Source organism: Gamsiella multidivaricata, assembly GCF_025024155.1.
Source record: "Gamsiella multidivaricata strain RSA 2152 chromosome Unknown BC939scaffold_21, whole genome shotgun sequence".
NCBI classification, from domain to species: domain Eukaryota; kingdom Fungi; phylum Mortierellomycota; class Mortierellomycetes; order Mortierellales; family Mortierellaceae; genus Gamsiella; species Gamsiella multidivaricata.
Genome location: NW_026251729.1, coordinates 431,604 through 449,092, shown reverse-complemented (window position 1 = coordinate 449,092; position 17,489 = coordinate 431,604). Strand labels below are relative to the sequence as shown.

General features: G+C 48.7%; 3 protein-coding genes across 3 annotated transcripts; all 3 read right to left on the bottom strand.

The window, feature by feature from the left end:
* Window positions 1–749: 749 nt before the first annotated feature.
* On the bottom strand, window positions 750–9,206 carry BC939DRAFT_527666 (uncharacterized protein; the record flags this gene model as incomplete). Its single annotated transcript, XM_051561429.1, has 16 exons — window positions 9,152–9,206; window positions 7,989–9,019; window positions 7,766–7,880; window positions 7,494–7,672; window positions 7,032–7,416; window positions 6,804–6,923; window positions 6,512–6,697; window positions 6,107–6,390; window positions 5,020–6,007; window positions 4,200–4,928; window positions 3,834–4,111; window positions 3,349–3,712; window positions 3,099–3,260; window positions 2,819–2,990; window positions 2,084–2,725; window positions 750–1,981 (listed from the first exon to the last, which is right to left on the bottom strand). The coding sequence occupies exons 2-16, from the start codon at window positions 8,999–9,001 to the stop codon at window positions 750–752; spliced, it is 6,849 nt and encodes a 2,282-aa protein (XP_051413896.1). The 5' UTR covers window positions 9,002–9,019; window positions 9,152–9,206.
* A 10-nt stretch (window positions 9,207–9,216) lies between these two features.
* BC939DRAFT_446938 (uncharacterized protein) lies at window positions 9,217–11,547 on the bottom strand. The gene is made up of 8 exons (XM_051555026.1): window positions 11,177–11,547; window positions 11,061–11,093; window positions 10,938–10,970; window positions 10,706–10,842; window positions 10,364–10,559; window positions 10,235–10,251; window positions 9,791–10,150; window positions 9,217–9,703 (listed from the first exon to the last, which is right to left on the bottom strand). The coding sequence occupies exons 1-8, from the start codon at window positions 11,248–11,250 to the stop codon at window positions 9,330–9,332; spliced, it is 1,224 nt and encodes a 407-aa protein (XP_051413895.1). The 5' UTR covers window positions 11,251–11,547; the 3' UTR covers window positions 9,217–9,329.
* Window positions 11,548–12,432: 885 nt separating this feature from the next.
* BC939DRAFT_446935 (uncharacterized protein) lies at window positions 12,433–14,651 on the bottom strand. The gene has a single exon (XM_051555025.1). It carries the CDS (start codon window positions 14,492–14,494, stop codon window positions 12,470–12,472), a length of 2,025 nt encoding a protein of 674 aa, XP_051413894.1. The 5' UTR covers window positions 14,495–14,651; the 3' UTR covers window positions 12,433–12,469.
* Window positions 14,652–17,489: the final 2,838 nt, after the last annotated feature.

Genomic DNA, 17,489 nt, shown 5'->3' with positions numbered 1-17,489 from the left:
AACTAGAAACTATGCATGCGTGCATGCATGCATGCATCATTTAGCATTTGCTGCCCGAGTGCCTGTTGCTGCAGCATAGAAAACTATGCATCCTCCTTCCTGAAGGGAAACGGGAAAAAAAAAAAGGTTGGGACGCAAGCAGTCAGGTTCTGTGGTAGATACACCGCGGTAGGCATTGCTGGTTGGACTAGGCTGGGTCATGAATCATAATAATGATGTTCCTCCCAATGGGAGTGGTGACCCTGGCCCATCGCTTATCATACACTCTATTAGACTATTACTATTATTATTACTATTTCCCTGCTTCCAACCAGACACCATCGGCAGATAGGTATGATCGTCTTGTTTTTCAATGCAAAGAGACATATCAACATTGCCAACATTGCCGCAGTGTCAACAAAAGCCGACAATGCAACAACGCTAAAGCACATGCAAAGTGAACTGGGGACAGACAGTCTGTGGACGACGATCAATGGGTGGGGCGGAAGGAGGGATATAATGGTCTGCTGATATTCCTGTTTGAGGGAGGGGGATGGTGGTTTGAGACCTCTCCCGTCGATAGACTACTTTCTACCTTCCCATCCCGCTCGCTGTGTCAGAAGAGCCAAGGGTCCTTTTTCTTTTACAATGCACAGCATTTGCATTTGCATATTGCACATTCCTGCTTCGGAAGCAATATAGAATATACATATTCTGCATTTTCGCATGAAAAATGAATGAAAATGAGGATCCTAGCCTATCTAGACGATCTACACGGGAGGCACAGGCAGGGTCTTGACAACACATCCCTCGCGTCCGCCATCCACAAACACCGCAAACCGCTTCACACTACCAAGTCCACCGTCGGATGCCCCTCTCGAACTCGACGACACTGTCGCTGTCGACACCTGCGCATAACCGAATCGGCCCACCAAGTCCGTGTATCCATCCTTCCAGAATATTGTCACACCAGAACCTTCCTTCATCTCCGCATACACCTTCACGTACGCACCGCGGATCGGTCGTCCATCCGCCTTGGATATAACCTTCATCGTGCCATTCTTCTCCATGCACTGCATCATGATCGTCTGCGAGTAATAGGCCTTCCAGCTCCGTGTGACCGCTGGGGGCGAGGTGCTGACCGAGATCATGACATTCGTGTTTTGGTACTGGCTGAGGATCGGAATAATGAGGATACCGTCATTGGCGACCGCGCGCTTGACAGAGTGTGTATCGATGCCGTTGGGCTTCATCAGGCGGTAGCTGTTACTGGTGTCCCTGTCGTCATCGCGGCTGCCCCCGGAAGACTCGCTTTCACCCAGGTCGCTGAAGGTAAGCGGCGAGGCCGAGAACATGGTCTCTGCATCGATCAAGTAGTACTCTACCGTGACCTCTCGGACGCCACGGTGACGGACCATCATCACGTTCTCATCTCCAATCTTGAAATCGATCATGATCGGTACTTCAGACGCATCATCGTCTTCCTCTTCCTCGCCCGCAGTTGTATCGACCGCCTCTTGCTGCCCCTCGGCCGCAGCTGCTGCTTGGGATTCGTCACTCGAACCCTTGACTTCCACTTGAGACTGTTCGATGTCGTCCAGATACTGCTGCATGTCTCTGAACATCTTGTTCCAGCGCTCGACAGGATAGTCGCGATACTTGTTCAGCACCCTTTGCACGCCTGCCAGATCCAGAGGCAGATCCACAGCGGAAGAATCCGCTTGGACCTCGACGCACAGGCTCAAATATGCCCAGAGGTAGTCGTACTGGAGCTGCTGGAAAAAATCGCCTGGAAGCTGACCGGGCAGACACATCAGGTCTGAAAGCTGCGCAAACTTCTTCTTGGCTTCTAAAAACCTATCCTGTGCCAGGAGGTAGACAACAAGAACAAGGAGATCGTCGACATCGTGATGTGGCTTTTGACTCAGCAGCTTCAAGAAACGATCGTATTGGCCCTTGAATTTGTTGTTCAAAATGGTTGCGTTACGAGTGGCCTTATGGGCTGTTCGATATGTTAGATATCAATCAATACAAGGCGGCAATATGATTAGTGTCCAACTTCGCGGGTTTTGTATCAATAGTGGTAATGGAGATTCTTCCGTACCTCTGGCGTTGATCAGAGGAAAATATTCGAGGTGTTTGTACGATGTGTCCTGTAGCGACTCCAGTCGCGTATGCGGCCGGCGGATGTAAATAGCCGATGTGAACCAATCTCCGGTGTTCAACTCTGAGGCAGGCTGATTCATCAAATACTCCTTGACCAGTTCTTGATCTTTTACCGCCAAAGCAACCCTCCAGATCTGGTTGTTGTACTCATGGCGCGATCTTAGAGCCGAAGTCATCTGCTGGAGGAGCTGTTTATCCCTGTACAAGCGAGGGACCAGGTCCTCCACGGGCAAACTACTCAGAGGACTGGCTGCCAATTTGGCCAAGATACTCTCCTTTGTACCGTACTTCAGGATGTGGGCCCAGGTGCCCGTTTCCGTCTCATTAAAGCCTGGCAGTGGAGCTCGGACCTTCAGGACTGATGGCGCTGCGTGAGCGATGATATCCTCGTAGTTGGAGACATGCGCAGGGTAATGTGGGAAGTCGCCTTCTTCAGGGAAGTAGAATCCATACTCGTACTGGAAGCTGCTATGAGGGCTTAACCGGATATCTTGGCCTGTCTCCAGACTTTGATAGACCGAGATAGATCCTTGCGGAATTTGCACCTCCAAATGAACTACCATGTAATTTGGCGAGGCATCTGTAAAAAAATACCAGCAATTTAATGTCAATTTCAAGTTTACGCGTGTAAATGGCGTAGCTGTTCCTGGAATCAAACACATTGTGGACTTACTCATCAAGACGACATGGGCGCCGTAAGTCTCCAGTGGTCTGAATTCCACACCAGGCTGGAGATACTGCCGAACATTGTTCGAGGTAGTTTTATCATATACGAGCTTCTCCTTCTGTGCAAAGTACTGCTCAATCACCAAAACCGATCCCATTACTGGTGCCTCTGTCAACTCCTATACAGGACACGCGAAAGAGAGAAAAATTGGGGGTCAATTTACGCGAACTGAGATGGAGCCCTTGAACGCAAGGTAGATCAGACTACAACTGCAATACCACCATACCTTAATCGACGAGTGGAAGACGATGGCAGGCGACTCGGAGGAGACCACCAAGTTTTGACCAGCTGAACGTGTCAACGATGCATCCTTGGGTCGGAAAGTAAGACCGAGTAGCGCAATTGTGGCCATAGCATCCGTGAAAGACCCAGTATTGGCGACAAAGTTCTAAAAAGATTGGAGCATACCACCGCGGTCAATACAGGTATTTTATGGTTTTCTGGAATCCAAAAAATGAATGGTTGCAGTGCCTTACCTGCGACAAGAACGATCCGCCTTTGTTCTCGTCCCATTGCGCCAAATCCAACCAAAACAAATTTGTATTTTCAATCTTGTCCACGTATTCCTGGCGTCCATAGTAGTAAGTCTCGGCCATCTCCTGAGTCAATTCCACGGGTTTGTACTGTCCATGAAGGATCCGTGCAGATCGCTTTCTCTCCTCGCTCACAGCGGCGGCTGATTTTTTCATGCGCTTTATGGGTACAGAGGTTAGAGCAGGAGCGGAGTAGGACTGCGCAGACGCCGCCTCAGGCATGGCATAAGTGTCGTCATCGAACAAGCCGAAACCCATATCTTCGTCCGACTCCTCATGGTCGACCGCCAAGTCGTAATAATGCTCACTTAAAGTTCCAAAATATATTGGTTAGAGAGCATGGAGAGATTTTCAAGAACAACTGGTTTCTCAGGAAACGTAAATAAATTAGTCTTGATTGACCCTGATTGACCCTTATAATTAATTACCTTGCCTGATTGCGCATCGCCACGCTCCCGCCAAGTGCGGACTCTTTCAGACCTCCAGAGTTCATGACTGTCAGGAACAGCTTCACGTTACTGGCCACACGTGTGTTGCGAACCCTGTCCTTGATCCATTGGACTATACCAGCTCTTGCGGAGGGAGCACGATGGGCAAGAAGACATTTCTCTAAGCAGCTCAGTTGACTGAATTCGTTGAGAGCGGTGTACTTGTCCATCTGTGCTCCGATCAGATAGTCATCCATGAAAGACTTCATCAGCCTATTCTATAATTTTGGCCGCATAAAAAAGTATCAGTGAGTCGGCTCCATTCGACACCCCCAAAAAAACGAGGATCCTTGCGGGGCAACACACCTTTAAAAACGGGGCGACCACAGAATCGAAAAACTTGCCGTCCTTTTTGTAAAGGAATAAGTTGAGTTCATGACAGTTCCACCTCGAGAATTTTTCCTTCTTGGCCTCGTCTGACATTTGATCCCAGTCGTTGATGAACCCGAACTTGCGCAAATTTTCCTTCGGTGTTTCGTCCCCAAGTAACGTCAGCATCAGATCGTACACCTGTTTGACAGAGCTGATGACTCGGACGGCAGACAGTGAGCTGCCGTTTGATGCCAATGTCACTGAAGCAGCGCCCGCAAACGCGGCTTGTAATTTGGGATCCAGATCAATGCCGGTTCTTTCGCCAATGAAATGCTTGGTGTGGTCCAATTGACTCCAGAATCGAAGATCCCGCTTCTGGAAGTCGAGGCGAGCCAATGTTCGTGGGACCACAAAAGATTTCTGAATAGTTTGGTGGCCATCCACCGCAAAGATCCTGAGGAAGTTTCCTTCCTTGAGAGCGGGGAATGGAACACTGACGATGCCCGTGGATGAGTCTGGAACCAAGTTGGCAAGTACGACACTAGGGTGAGCCAGAAAGTTGAGTAGAGGGTTGAGTGTCATCCGTGTAACAGCTATGTATCGTTCTCCACCTCGGGACATGTTCGTGGGCATGCATGCACATTCTTGGACTATTGTCTCCTGAACGCCTTCGAGGCTGTCCCCTTGCATCTCCTGTGTAGACGCTGTCGTATCAGCAATGCTCTATTCAGCAGCAAGAGAGTATATCTCATAAGAACACACTTCCTGTGAACCATTATCAACATATACATCAGAAAAGAAAAAAAGGACTTACCCAAGGCGAGAGCAAGACACTGGGTTTCTCCAGCAAGTTTCCAGCCCAATGAGCCGACTGCGCCTTACGATTCAAAATGTATTGATACTCATCGCCAAGGACACGGCCGGTCCGGAACGACGTTAGTGTCGATCTGGATTTTGTCATCGCCCATGGGTTTTCCGCTCTGCGTTCTCTTGAATTGTCCGAGCCCGAGTCGTTGTACGGCACAAACTTTGTCACAATAACGCACAGTCTGGTCTCTGGACTCCAGTTGTAGAGCTGGATGCCGATCATTTGACTCTCCGCATCTACAGTGGGCGGAGCGATATGAAGAGGATTCTTGGTGCTTCCCAAGAGCTCAAGCATGGGGTTGCATCCAATGACAAAGTCCTCTAACCCTTGAATCTTGGACTGTGTAGCCCTAGAATTCGCAATGATGATCTGACATTCGACCTTGCTTCCGATCCTGAAGCTGTAGTATCCAGCCTTCAGTCCCTTGAGCGACAACATCCCATTTACTAGACGAATATTGCTGGTGTGATCATCGAGCGTTGCCTTGACGCCGCCATTTCCATTACCATAGCTTGAAATGGAGAACAGCGAAATTTTGCGGATGGTGTCGAGATCCTGCTTTCCAAGTGGCAAGGAAAGGGTTTCATCTTCTACTCCATGGATCTGCTTGGGATAGACGTGCTCTTCGCCTCCAAAGATTGGCCATGTCGCGAGAGTAGTGACGCAGATCAGATTCTCGACGCCATGCAAAGGCCCCAAGTGGGCTTGCCCACTATCATCTGTGCGCAGGTGGAAAACAACCCTACTTCCCCAAATCGGATGATTAAACTCAAATTCCAGGGGAATATTGGGTCGCTTTTCGCCATTCTTTCCGAGCGCAAGGACTTTGTAGCCGTCCACATCCTTCTGCAGCAGGATCAAAACCGGTCCGGGGATGCTGACATATTGCATTACTCCATTCTTTTTGAAGCCGACATTCTGGTCAACGTTAGGACTAGGAATGATACACCAATACACAGACCAGTGACAAGTTAGCTATTGAAGTGCCTGTATTCGAAATGCTCGTTGTATATTGGCCATCTTCTCTTCATACCTGTCGAATGCAAAGCGACGCGAAACAGTCAAGTTCTGGTACTCTCCTGTCGAGATGACCTTGATCTTGGCCGAGAGAGTAACGGTCAAATGCGCCAGATTCTCGGGCACCTGGAAGCTGTACATTGACCAATTATCATCGTGCACCTTGAAATCCGGCACCGTTACTGTCGCTGCGATCGTGTTTGTATCCGCAGAATCGAGTGTGAGCTGTACTTGCTCCAGTAGGCTGACAGGGCAAACAACCGTATCGTATTGGATTTTAACGGTGGGCTTGATTAGAATCTGAGATGTTTTCCCAGTAAATAACGTCGTTAATACATGACGCTGAGAAGCAGTATTTCGAAGCAGTATTCCGTAGCAGCTTTCCACAGACGAACTCCATCAAGTCGGGCTAGACATATACCTTTGCAGTCGAGCCCGCCACCAAGGACTCGTGGTCGATTTGGCACTCGAATTTGAGGGCATAGTCTTCGACGCGATGATTGAACTCTCGACAGGTCGCAAATCCATCATGTATGAGATAGATATTTGAACTCGAGGACGAGTATGGCTTACGATAGGGGACAATGATATCTCCATCACCATTCGGCTGCGGTGACAGGAAGTGAAAACCGTAGACTGTTGATTTAGTGCCATGCGTATTATATCTGTACGACAACGCCTCATCAGTGGCGCTCAGAAAGACACTATCGTACCCTGTAGTAATAGCCATCCAGCCAGATGCTGCACTTGTCCGAAAGTTTTTCCTGATTCTCATCGATGATGGTGATGACATGTCCCGCGACGCTCTGCCTCTCAATAAAGTCCAGGTAGCCCTAGGATAGGTCATTCGAGGCATGGATAATGAGTTTTGAGAAGGATGACAATCGCCTGTACGACTCCAAAAATAGGATTAGAAGAGCAATCTAAATCATAGTTAGTACCTTGGCAAAGTAAGCACAGCTGTTTTCCCCATTACTGATCACATCCATGATAAAAGCGCCTCGTTTGTCAGCCAACTCGGGCAACTCGATCTTGATTTCATGCATAAGGAGTGGTGGATGATCCAGAACGAGGTTCTGCTCCCAATTGGGTGCCAGTCCATCTAAATTCAGGTTCCGTCCCATTACTCCATGACCATGCTGCTGCAAATACTCAAAAGTTTTGACCTCAAAGATTCGAACAAGGACTCGCTTAGCATTCTTGGCCCGCAACTTGAAGACGACTGGGTCGGCAGGCAGGAACTTGACGGGATTATCTGGTGCAAACTTCAGGATAGTCTTCTCCGTGAGCTGAGCAAGATTCTCCTGGTCTGATAGGAGTGCAGCCCTATATGACGCGTTACATTCTGTCTTAGTTTATGAGAGTTGGTCAGAGTAACAGGAAAGAATGTGGTGCGGACATACCATTTGGCAGTTGCGGGGTCATCAGACATCAGCATGGCTTTTGCCAGCAATGGGTTGAGGAAAGTTTTGGTCTCAAAGTACTCTTCGAACTCGGCTGCAGACTTTGCTTGACGCATGAAGTGGGTGAGATACTCCTTTAATACCTCATCATCACGTTCTCTTGTCGCGGGAGTGACTCTCTACATGCAAAATTTCAGGGGTTCCGGTCAGTATGCGAAACCAAAAAGAGGCGCATCTAGACAGCGCGCTCGAGCATTGCCACAGTCTATTACCTCGGACCAGTCCTCAAGACGCTGTCTTTCCGTCAAATCCACCGGAAAGCTGCGCTCGAGGTTGTTAAGCGCCTTTTGGTTGTAGTGCGCCTGATTACGCGGGATGGCAACGTATCTTTGAATGAAAGTTTACAACGAAGTGGCGCTTAGTGATTGGGCCCAATCGATCATGTATCTGTGCATTTTCATGCAAAACAACAAAAGAACTGGCTGAGTACTATACCTCAAGAACTTTTCCTTGTCCATGACGCCCTTGGACAGATCATGCTCGAGACTCATAAGATATACCGACAACTTGTGTAGGTTAAACTTGGGCGAGAGCTCATCAACAAATGCTAGAACACGATCCAGCCATGCCTCGTGAGCGACTTCCTCTTGCTCCGGGAAAGGCTCGGGCGCAAGTCTCTTCTCCAACAGGCCTATAAACCCTTCGTCGTTCACCAATTGAGGTTGTTCTCTTTTAATCATATCCAGCTGAGATCGCGTCAAGTGCTCGAATTGATGAGCGTAACTCGAGAAACTCAGCTTGTTTTCTTTGTAGAGCCTCAAAATCACCTTAACCACGATCTGGTCAAATCGACTGACATCTGCCTTGCCTACAATTTCCATGCTTTTTGGAGAGTATCGTATATCCATGGTGGCGAAAAGGTGAAGGAGCCGGTCAATGTCAAGTCGGTCCAAGATGGGCTCTAGACGCGGTTGAGCAGCCACAAAGGGCCATGCATCACCGATTGAAATATAATGGCCGCTGTCTTTCTCAAGATGATCGAGCTGTTTCTCCGTTAGTGCGTCGTCCCTGATGATGCTCTGGTCCAATTTGGTCGGCAAAGCTGCGACGGCACTTGAGGATCCTTTATCGTCTGCAGTGTCGGCATTATCCTCGCTCTCGACATCTTCCTGTGAGCAATCAATACTGGCCGTCCCTGGGTCATAGTTGAGCTGCCCTAAGAGGAGATCCGGCTTAACGGGGAAAGCCAGCAAGGCAATTTGGGTCTCAAATTGCTGGAGCTGTGCACTGTCGATGGCAATTCCAGAATTCTCAGCTGCTGTAAGGAGGGCTGCGGCCTCTTCGATGGTTTGGGCTGTGACAGGAATTTCGTTCGTCTGAAGCTGCTGCAGGAGATATTGAAGGCGATACAGATAATGGTCCTCCGTGCCAGGCGTGGTGGCCTTGACGAGCCGAGAGCGCTCATGTGGATTTAAGGCATATTCTTCACGAAACAGAGATGAGGACATGGCGACAATACTCTAAGGCTGTCTCGAGGGAAGACATAACATAGATCTGGGCGTGAGCAAAACATGTATCCGTCCGCATTTCCTGTGTCTCGCTACAGGCTGCGAGAACAAGGCCATTGTATTTAGCTACTTCAATGCCCAAATACATACTGGTATGGACCAGGAACAGGAGCAGGGAAGACAATAAAATGAAAGGAAAATTGTGGATGAAAGGACAAGAATTTTTTTATATGCTTTGTCGTGACGTCTCTACAATGCTGATACTGCGCCAGAGGACTCGACCTCGTCGCGTTTTGACGATAGTCTGTTTATTTGCTGCAGCCCATCTTTATTCAATCTCAACTTTGCCATGATATGATCGCGCACTGGAATGTAATCCGTCGGACAGGCTGTCTTGTCCCTTCTCGTGGCTCTCCTTTTGATCCTTCGACGAGTGGCCACTTGTAGGCTTGATATGGTAGTCCTTCTGAATCTTTTTCAGCGCCGGATATGCCATCAATTGCTGGGATGTACCGTCCTCCCCACGCTTGAGTTCCAATGGGATCGATGGCTCCGATTCTGAATGGTCCTCGTCAATCTCAAAAGGACGTCTTGGCGCCACAATCCTGCTCTTTTCCGAGATCAGTAAGCCCTTGCCAAAGTTGCGGAAGCAGTAGATCATGGGGAATAGTGTCAACAGGACCAACACCATAGTGACACCAACTATAGGATATGAACAGCAAGCGTGTTAAACCAGCACAAGCTTTTCTTTAATATACAGTTTCCAACGAGAAGGACATGTGTACTTACTGAAAAAAGTAAGATACTTTATCGAATTGATGAACCGTGCGCTGTTTTCTGGGCGATGCAGGTAGACGAGTTGATAGATGAAGTAAGGCTCCACAGCTGTCAGGCAAAGCATGACAAATATAGTCGCAATTCTGCTTTCTCTCATAACGCCGAAGAAAGCGAGCGCGAGGAGGAGGACTGCTGCAGGGATAGAGAGGCCGATAAAGAGCTGTTGGCGAGCAAGTGTTCTACCGTTGAATGTGGCGATGATGGTCCTGTCCGTCGTATCCACGAGAGTGAACATCTGAATCGCGAATGCCACAAAAAAGAACACGTCGAACTTTAACAACGTGATGAGAATTTCATATCCTTTATGCATTCCTAAAGAGAAAGTATTCGGTACATGTCAGTACAAGAATATCTTTTCGTGCGCCTTCAGGTAAGACCGCCACTGAAGAAACCTACTTCGCATGTTAAGGTCGCTAAAACAGGGTTGCAGGATGGATGGAGCGCCATGTTAACAAACAATACGCGACTGTGGAGAAGGGGATCCTTCAAAAAATAAAAAAATAAAAAAAATGCAAACTCACTTACGCGCCGAGAAAGCGGTACATCTCCCATCCGAAGACTGCTGCTAATTTGTAGGCAGCCCAGACGAGGAAGAGAGAGCAGACGCCTATTGTCACCGTAATTGCCACATTGAATGCTTTCAAAGGATCACCTGCTCCGGCAGCTAAAGGACCACCTGCTTCGGCAGCTTGCCAGTCGTAGATGGTTTGGATAATGCCATCTGGGCATACAGTCCATCGTTCATATAGGGATACAAAAAGTCAGCGTTCCAGCTTAAAATCCCATATATAACATGATCCTATTTTGGGAACATGCAGAGTGTGCGCAAGAAAAAGAGGAACAGGAACAGGGGCAGGGGCGACTTACAGGCGAAACACAGAAAGTTAAAAAAAGTAAGTGCCACGACCTGGATCTGATTCCGATGGTACATGGCATCGACACAGAGCGAAAACAAGCTGATCATGGCCAGGATGTATAGAACGGGGTAAATAACGTTGGGGGTGCTACATCACCAAGTCAAGAGAAGAGTCCAATGTGAGTCCTATTGCTCCTGAGCACATACCGCCATCAGCAAGGTAGTTTCATGTTGTACATTTACCTTAGTGCATTCCCAACTGCTTTTTGGTCGCCGCTACGAAATGAAATGTAGGAAGGGATTTAGAGCTGTTCGCTCCTGAACACACATAGTCCTCATCAAGACGGTTGCATGCAATGCGTCTACCTTAATGAATCCCCTGCTGGGATTTGGTCGATGCTACAATGTGAAGGAAATATGAATCGCTGGTAGGCAGTTTGGAGAAAATACAATTAAAATCTCCAAAAATCAAGAAAGCATACTGGAGGATGTGCTCACGGAGCACGAGAGATTCGAGTACAAGAACAGATATCGTTTCAAGTGACACTATGAGCATGGTTGCAGATGGCCATGCCTCTTGAAATCTCTACAAACGTTCAAAGAACAGGGCAATTGGTTAGCCTTTTTTTTTTGTGGCAACGATATTCTGTTGTATGCCGAGTATACGCACGGATATAGTGCGAGACATATTCAGGCTGATCTAGTCTGAGAGAAGAATGGAGAGAATGCGGAATGATCAATGAAAAAAAAAAAGGAAAGAGAGAGAGCGAATGGGAATGATGGTGCGGGATGTTGAGTGAAGGCGGATGGAAGACAACAAACTACAAACTGCCCTTCGGCTACTCTGAAACTGGATTTCACTTTGCACTGCCATCCATCTCTTCAGCCCTCTTCTACTCCCCCAACCTAAACAAGAAAGGGCAGACGAGAAGCTAGGGCACAGTCGTCCCTTCCTAAACCATATCCAGGCGCCTTTCGCGGATCGGCTCCGTAGTAAGATACTGTTGATTCCACAGGCCTCGTGAAATCGCCTTGAGACCATCACAGGAACGATTTAATAAAGAAATGGCTTTCTACAGTTACGCGCTTCATTGTCATGTTTGCCGCCTAGGACCGATGCAGACGCGTCCGAGTATTTTTATCCGGGCCCCTCCTCACTTCCCTTCGCACATCCTTTGTGAAAACTGCATTTCTTAGCCTGTGCATCATCTAACCGTCCTTCGTGTCGCATTTTTCTGGGGGGGGGGGGGGGGGGGGGAGGGGAGGTTTGTATATATGGTTGTATGTCTTATTGGTCTGACGCTTACATGTCGTCAAGAGGTAGTCTTCTTTGTGCGTATTCGCAATGCTGCTTCGAAGCGTAGGAGTCACTGTGCACCGCTCCAGGTCTCTTCCTATAGAAATATAGAACGAGGGCTCAAACTACAAACTGCGAGAAGCCATTTGCACTGAAAATATGGCTCTGAATCTGCTAGCATATGATACCAAGACAGACTGAACCCGGTGTCAATTAAGACCAGACCGGGTGATCAGGGGAGACGATGGCCGGACTCGAATTTGGCGTAGATTTTGATCTAGACAACGCATTCTTTGACGATTCTGGAAGAATAAGGCCACGATGAAAACAAGAAGCTTATACTTGGAGGCCGCTATTCTGGGCCCCGATTTCAACCAGGCAATTTAACAGATAGATGATTCTGCGAATGCCTTCTTTTTTGTTGAATAATAAAAATACACTGTTTTTATATACAGATTATTTGAGCTAGCTAAACTGTTTACTGCCCACGATTGTCGCCCCTCCAAAGGCCTCGAAACATGGCCAAGAGTCCACCCATGTCCTTCGTTTCCTGCTTGCCTTTAGTCTCCGCTTTGTTTGGCCTTGCTGCAACTTTGGGTGTTGACGATTGTGATATCGGCTGTACTGGTTCTTCAGACTGCTTCGGCTTCGCCTTGGAGACTTTGTTCGGAGAAACTGGAACCAAAGTCGAACTGTTCTTGGGTAGTATGGAGCTTCCAGAAGCAAACGTTCCTCGCGCTGGAGAAGTTTTGGTATGATAGTTGGATCGCTGCTGATGATTGCCCTGTAGGGTCCGGATCAAACTTCCTCCTGAACCACCACCCAGAGAGCTTATAGGCCCACTCGCTGATAATCCACGGTGGCCCGTGGGAGCCATGGCTGCCGATGTAAAATAGTCCCCAGCCCAGTTTCGAAGCCCCTTGTCCTGCAAATTAGAGCTTTTCGGCTGAGGTGTGAATGCTGCCTGATCAGTCAACCTTGAAGTAGCCTCCGAGGCCGCTGCAGAGTTCTTTTCGGTCGAGACGTTGGTCCGCCCATTCACTCCACTGACGAGTGGCGAGGCCTCGTCTAGGAAAGCGAGCCATTCTGAATCCATATCGTCTTGAACAAGTCCAACATGCGCCAGGGACGGGCTTTGGGCCGAGATTCCCGAGGACGGTGACGAGGACAATTGCTCCGGTCCGTAAGGAAGGTCCGTTTGAGTGGCCATATCGACACGTGGGGCGCTATCATTTGATGAATAACCATCTTCACTAGATTTTGGAAACAGGGAGCTCCATGTAGAGGGGTTGTTGCCACCAACCCCTGTATCCTCCTGCGAAATGAGGCGCGTGAATGGAGAGGCAAGATCGTGGAAGATTCCCGTAAACGAGTCGGTAATACTGGCAGCCATCGTAAGTGTCGGGGATGAAGCCTGGGATTGCTGTTGTTGTTGTTGATATCGATGTTGTTGTTGCAATAGGAGCTGCTTACTATCGCCTTCTGCAAGCAGAACTGGCGTTTGAGCTACCAGCATGTCAAAATATGAAGCTGCCAAGTCTAAGGCGGAAGACGAGGGGTCAGAGGCGGAAAAGTCCACCGCTGCATTGACAGGTGAGGAATGAAGAGACTTATTCGTGGTCGCCGGTGACACAAGTGTGTTCGCGGCTGTTGATAACGTTGTGCTGCTATCAGTCACATCCATATATCCACAAGAGATCAATAGATCGTCAATATTCGAGATGCCGAGCAGCTCTGATGTGGAGAGCTTTCGCTGCGAGTTGTTACCGACACCGCTGAATAGTGGAGACATTGAGTAATTGAGGGTCGTATCCGAGAGTGTCATAGGTGGGCTTGTCAAGGATACCGGCGCTGGCACGCTTGTAAGAGCCAGCGACGGTGCCTGAGCATCCAGAAGCTGATTTTTGCGGTGATTTTCAAGCAGTGTATTTAAGGCCACCTGATACACAGTGTTGTTTTCGATTTTAGGCAAGGCGATTCCGTGCTGCGAAAAGTCGTATCCTGTCAGCGCAGGTACCGAGGCTTTGTATTGACCGAAATCAGAGTCTCCTTCTAGCAGGGCCAGCCTAGATATCGGCGACTGTGATGGTGGTGGCGAGGGCAATGAAGATCCTGCACGCCGTAAAGAGCTGGCTGTCGAGTCTGTCTCTGTATCAGATGGGGTGTGGCTCCTCTGGTAAGAAGGATGGTAGTGGTGATGGAGTTGGTTGTGCGGGTGTCCGCCATGGCTCATGGAATCGATCGTCTCTGCCTCTTCCCACTGCAGCTGTACAGCCACGGGGGCTGGATGGGCTTTTGGGGTATGAGGGGGGCTGCGTCGCAGATTGTGTGCCAATGCCTTTGGGTTTAGGTCGCGGACAGAACGTTCATGCTGCTGCTGCTCCTGCTGCTGCTCCTGCTGCTGGTGCTTTTTCGGCTTGATCGTGGTCCCGTTGCTGTAAGGACGCCAGCGCAGCTTTGCAGGCAGTGGCGGTGGACGGGTCGAATGCTCGGCAGTCTCCATGGTGCATTTGGCGATGGATAGAGGAACGATGTGCTCGGCGAGGAAAACTAGTCACTCAATGGGGGTATGTGGAAATGAATGTGGTGGCAAGGTCAGGAAGAGTGCGGGGGACTGAAGGGGTAGCGCAGGGGAGCAAGGAACGAGGAAGTGAAGAAAGAAAGGCGGCGACTGCTTAGTCTGTCTGTGGGGTCTGATTATCTGATGCAAGAGGGCTGACCATTCCATTGGCTGGAGTGAACCCGCCATCCCATTCCGCCAGTACATATGGAAAATTCCCTTTTTCAGAAGACATAGTTTTTTCCTGCCGCAAATGCGCCATGGCTGGCTCATCTCTCCGATTTACCCCCTCTTTGCCCCATCTGCTTGGCGGTCGGGTGGGCCATTCCTGGATACCTATCTGAGCCTTGGAGCAAACGGACAAGGCTTTATGAACCGGGCCATTACGCCGCCGGCTGCAGCGCAAGCCTCCCGCAGAGACCGCGGGGTCCAAGTCCAGCGCAGTCGTTCAATTGAGCAATTGAACACGTAATGGAAGGCTATTTTACCTACCAATGGCAAGTATGAAAATAAAGCTGTCATTGCTGCGCCAGCCATGCAGTCTTCCAAACAATCGCTGCAGTCCATGTGCACCAGCTTAGTTTAAGTATCAAGCATGAGTTTACAGCACCAAGTGCTTGATAGGGGTGTATGGAACACGTGGACGTGTGCCTAGGCGCAAAAGCTTTCGGTCCTCTTTTTCTCCTTAGCCGGATTCATTCATCAGGGTCGTGCATGGACTTTTTTTCATAAAAACTGTTGGACAAGGAACAAATTGAGGTCTAGGTGAAGATATAAAAGAGCTTCGAATTCAGCCCAAGATCTAAAGGCCTCGACGCAGATGATTAGCGCTAGTATGTGCATATTCAAACAAAAATATCGTCGACGCTCTGTTCCCTTCGTGCCAAGTTAATGTAGCTCTGGTTTCTTCTTTTCAGTTGGCACCAAAATGTTCAGGATATCTGTGTAGCATGTGCTGTTGGCTCAGGCTGCGCCCAAGAAGATCAGCCACCCTCTCAACTTCTACTCAATTCACTACCCTAGTGTAAACCATGCACACATCCGAACGTTGGCCAACCGCCTAGGCCGAGCACTCTATCATCAACTGAATACTCATCCTCTTGCGATTATACGTTTTAGAATCGGGCCGTAGTCGAAGAGAAATACGGTGAGCTTCGATGGGTGCGTCGTATGGTCTGACATACCGCCTTTGGTTAATTTATCACGTTCATCCAGGGCTAGGCATATGCGCATTACTATCGTCATTCCCAAAGACGAAGCGGGTCCACTTTCTCTCATTCTTTGTAGAGGAGTGGGTCATTCTGAGTGGAATAAGGTTAATCTGATCCTGTAATTGCTCGCCAGTAGACCAGACTATTGGCGGTTCTTTCTGTGACCCCCACACCGTCCACTGGCAATTGTCTGTGCTCGATATACATTGGGCTCACATGTTAATGTACTCGATTCCTCACACTGCCATTCGTCTTAAATATAAACATTTATAGACTGGCTATATACAATGGATGAATCGGCGCGCAGGCTGTCTTCACATCCATGAATCTTGATCGCGTATCTAGGCTACTCATCCTGCCATCGACCGTCTGTCGCTTAGCCCCACCATCCAGCACCAAGTTTAATCATGCTGTGTATTGAGTTCGCCCCCTGTGTACCTTTGTACTGCAGGATGTGAGAAACGTTTTCTGTGTTCTCAATTTAAAGACAGGCTGCAGTTGCTGTGTCTTCGTGCAGCAGACATGAGACAAATTCAGCTTTGTGTAATAATCTCTGTAAAACAGAGCTTTCCTTCCACGTAAAAAATTCATTACCGAACTGGGCAAAGATAACCCCTACCTACTCTTCCTAACAGCCCCAGTGCCTCTCCGATAACCCGGGGCTGAGGAATATGTGATTAGACTGACAGTATCGCTTTGTGAGTATGGAGAAGTACGATATGCACACATGCAATGCTAGTCCGCCTTCGTTATCAGCAGTAGGGCTGAGTGTCTGTGTCCCTGTTTTTTTGTTTTTTTGTTTTTTTGTTTAGCTATTAGACCTGCCCGCCCCCTCCGCGCCGCACAGGAAGAGCTGTGTTCACTGTCGATTGGACGATGCGGAGACTGTCACGCCTCACCTTCTTTTGGGCAGGAGACACCAATTTCTGGCTTAACCTTCCTTTCTTCATTATTCTCTTGACCCCTTTCCTTGACCCTGCCAACGTCTTGGTGTGAAAGCCATACCAAACACTGACTCATAGCACCACCATATGACTTGCCCTCTAGTTCCTTAATGGCGGACAGCAACGAGTGCGCAGTGACATCGCCACATCTCGACACAGGGCCTATTATGGCACGGATGGACGAGGCGACCTCGGGTGTGGAGAAAACGGAAATGTGTTTACAGCCGTTTGACGACAAAGTTCAAAAGGCATACAGTGTCCTTTCAGCGTTGGCCATGAAAGGTAACATGAGCGGCACGCACCTTTTGTTTCGAAAGTCCGAGAACAAAAAAACAACATCAAACACCGCCTCTAATATGCAGTCGCTCTTCCACCAGAATCATGGGAGACCAAGGTACCATTTCCGCAACAGCTTCGCGAGCCACTCTTCAGGTGTGCAAAAATGGCATTGGATACACGCCCAAGTGGATACATGATCGGGGAAAACTTTTTTATACATCTGCAAAAAATTCTTCCCTACAACAAGTTTACCCTGAAGGTAATAGAAAAATCCCGCGATCAAAGTGCTGAGGAAGGCGGGATGAATCAACTCGTTATGGCTTCATTTCACTTCTTTTCATTAACCATTCTTAATTGTACTAGAAACTTGTTTATAAGAACATCCTACCGGAATGGATTCGCGAACTGGAGTCACAGAGGAATCATATGATTGCCATGCTCATGACGCGTGTAGAGGCGGAAGGCGCCGCACTGGGACTGAACCCAGCGCGGGACCAAAAGCAC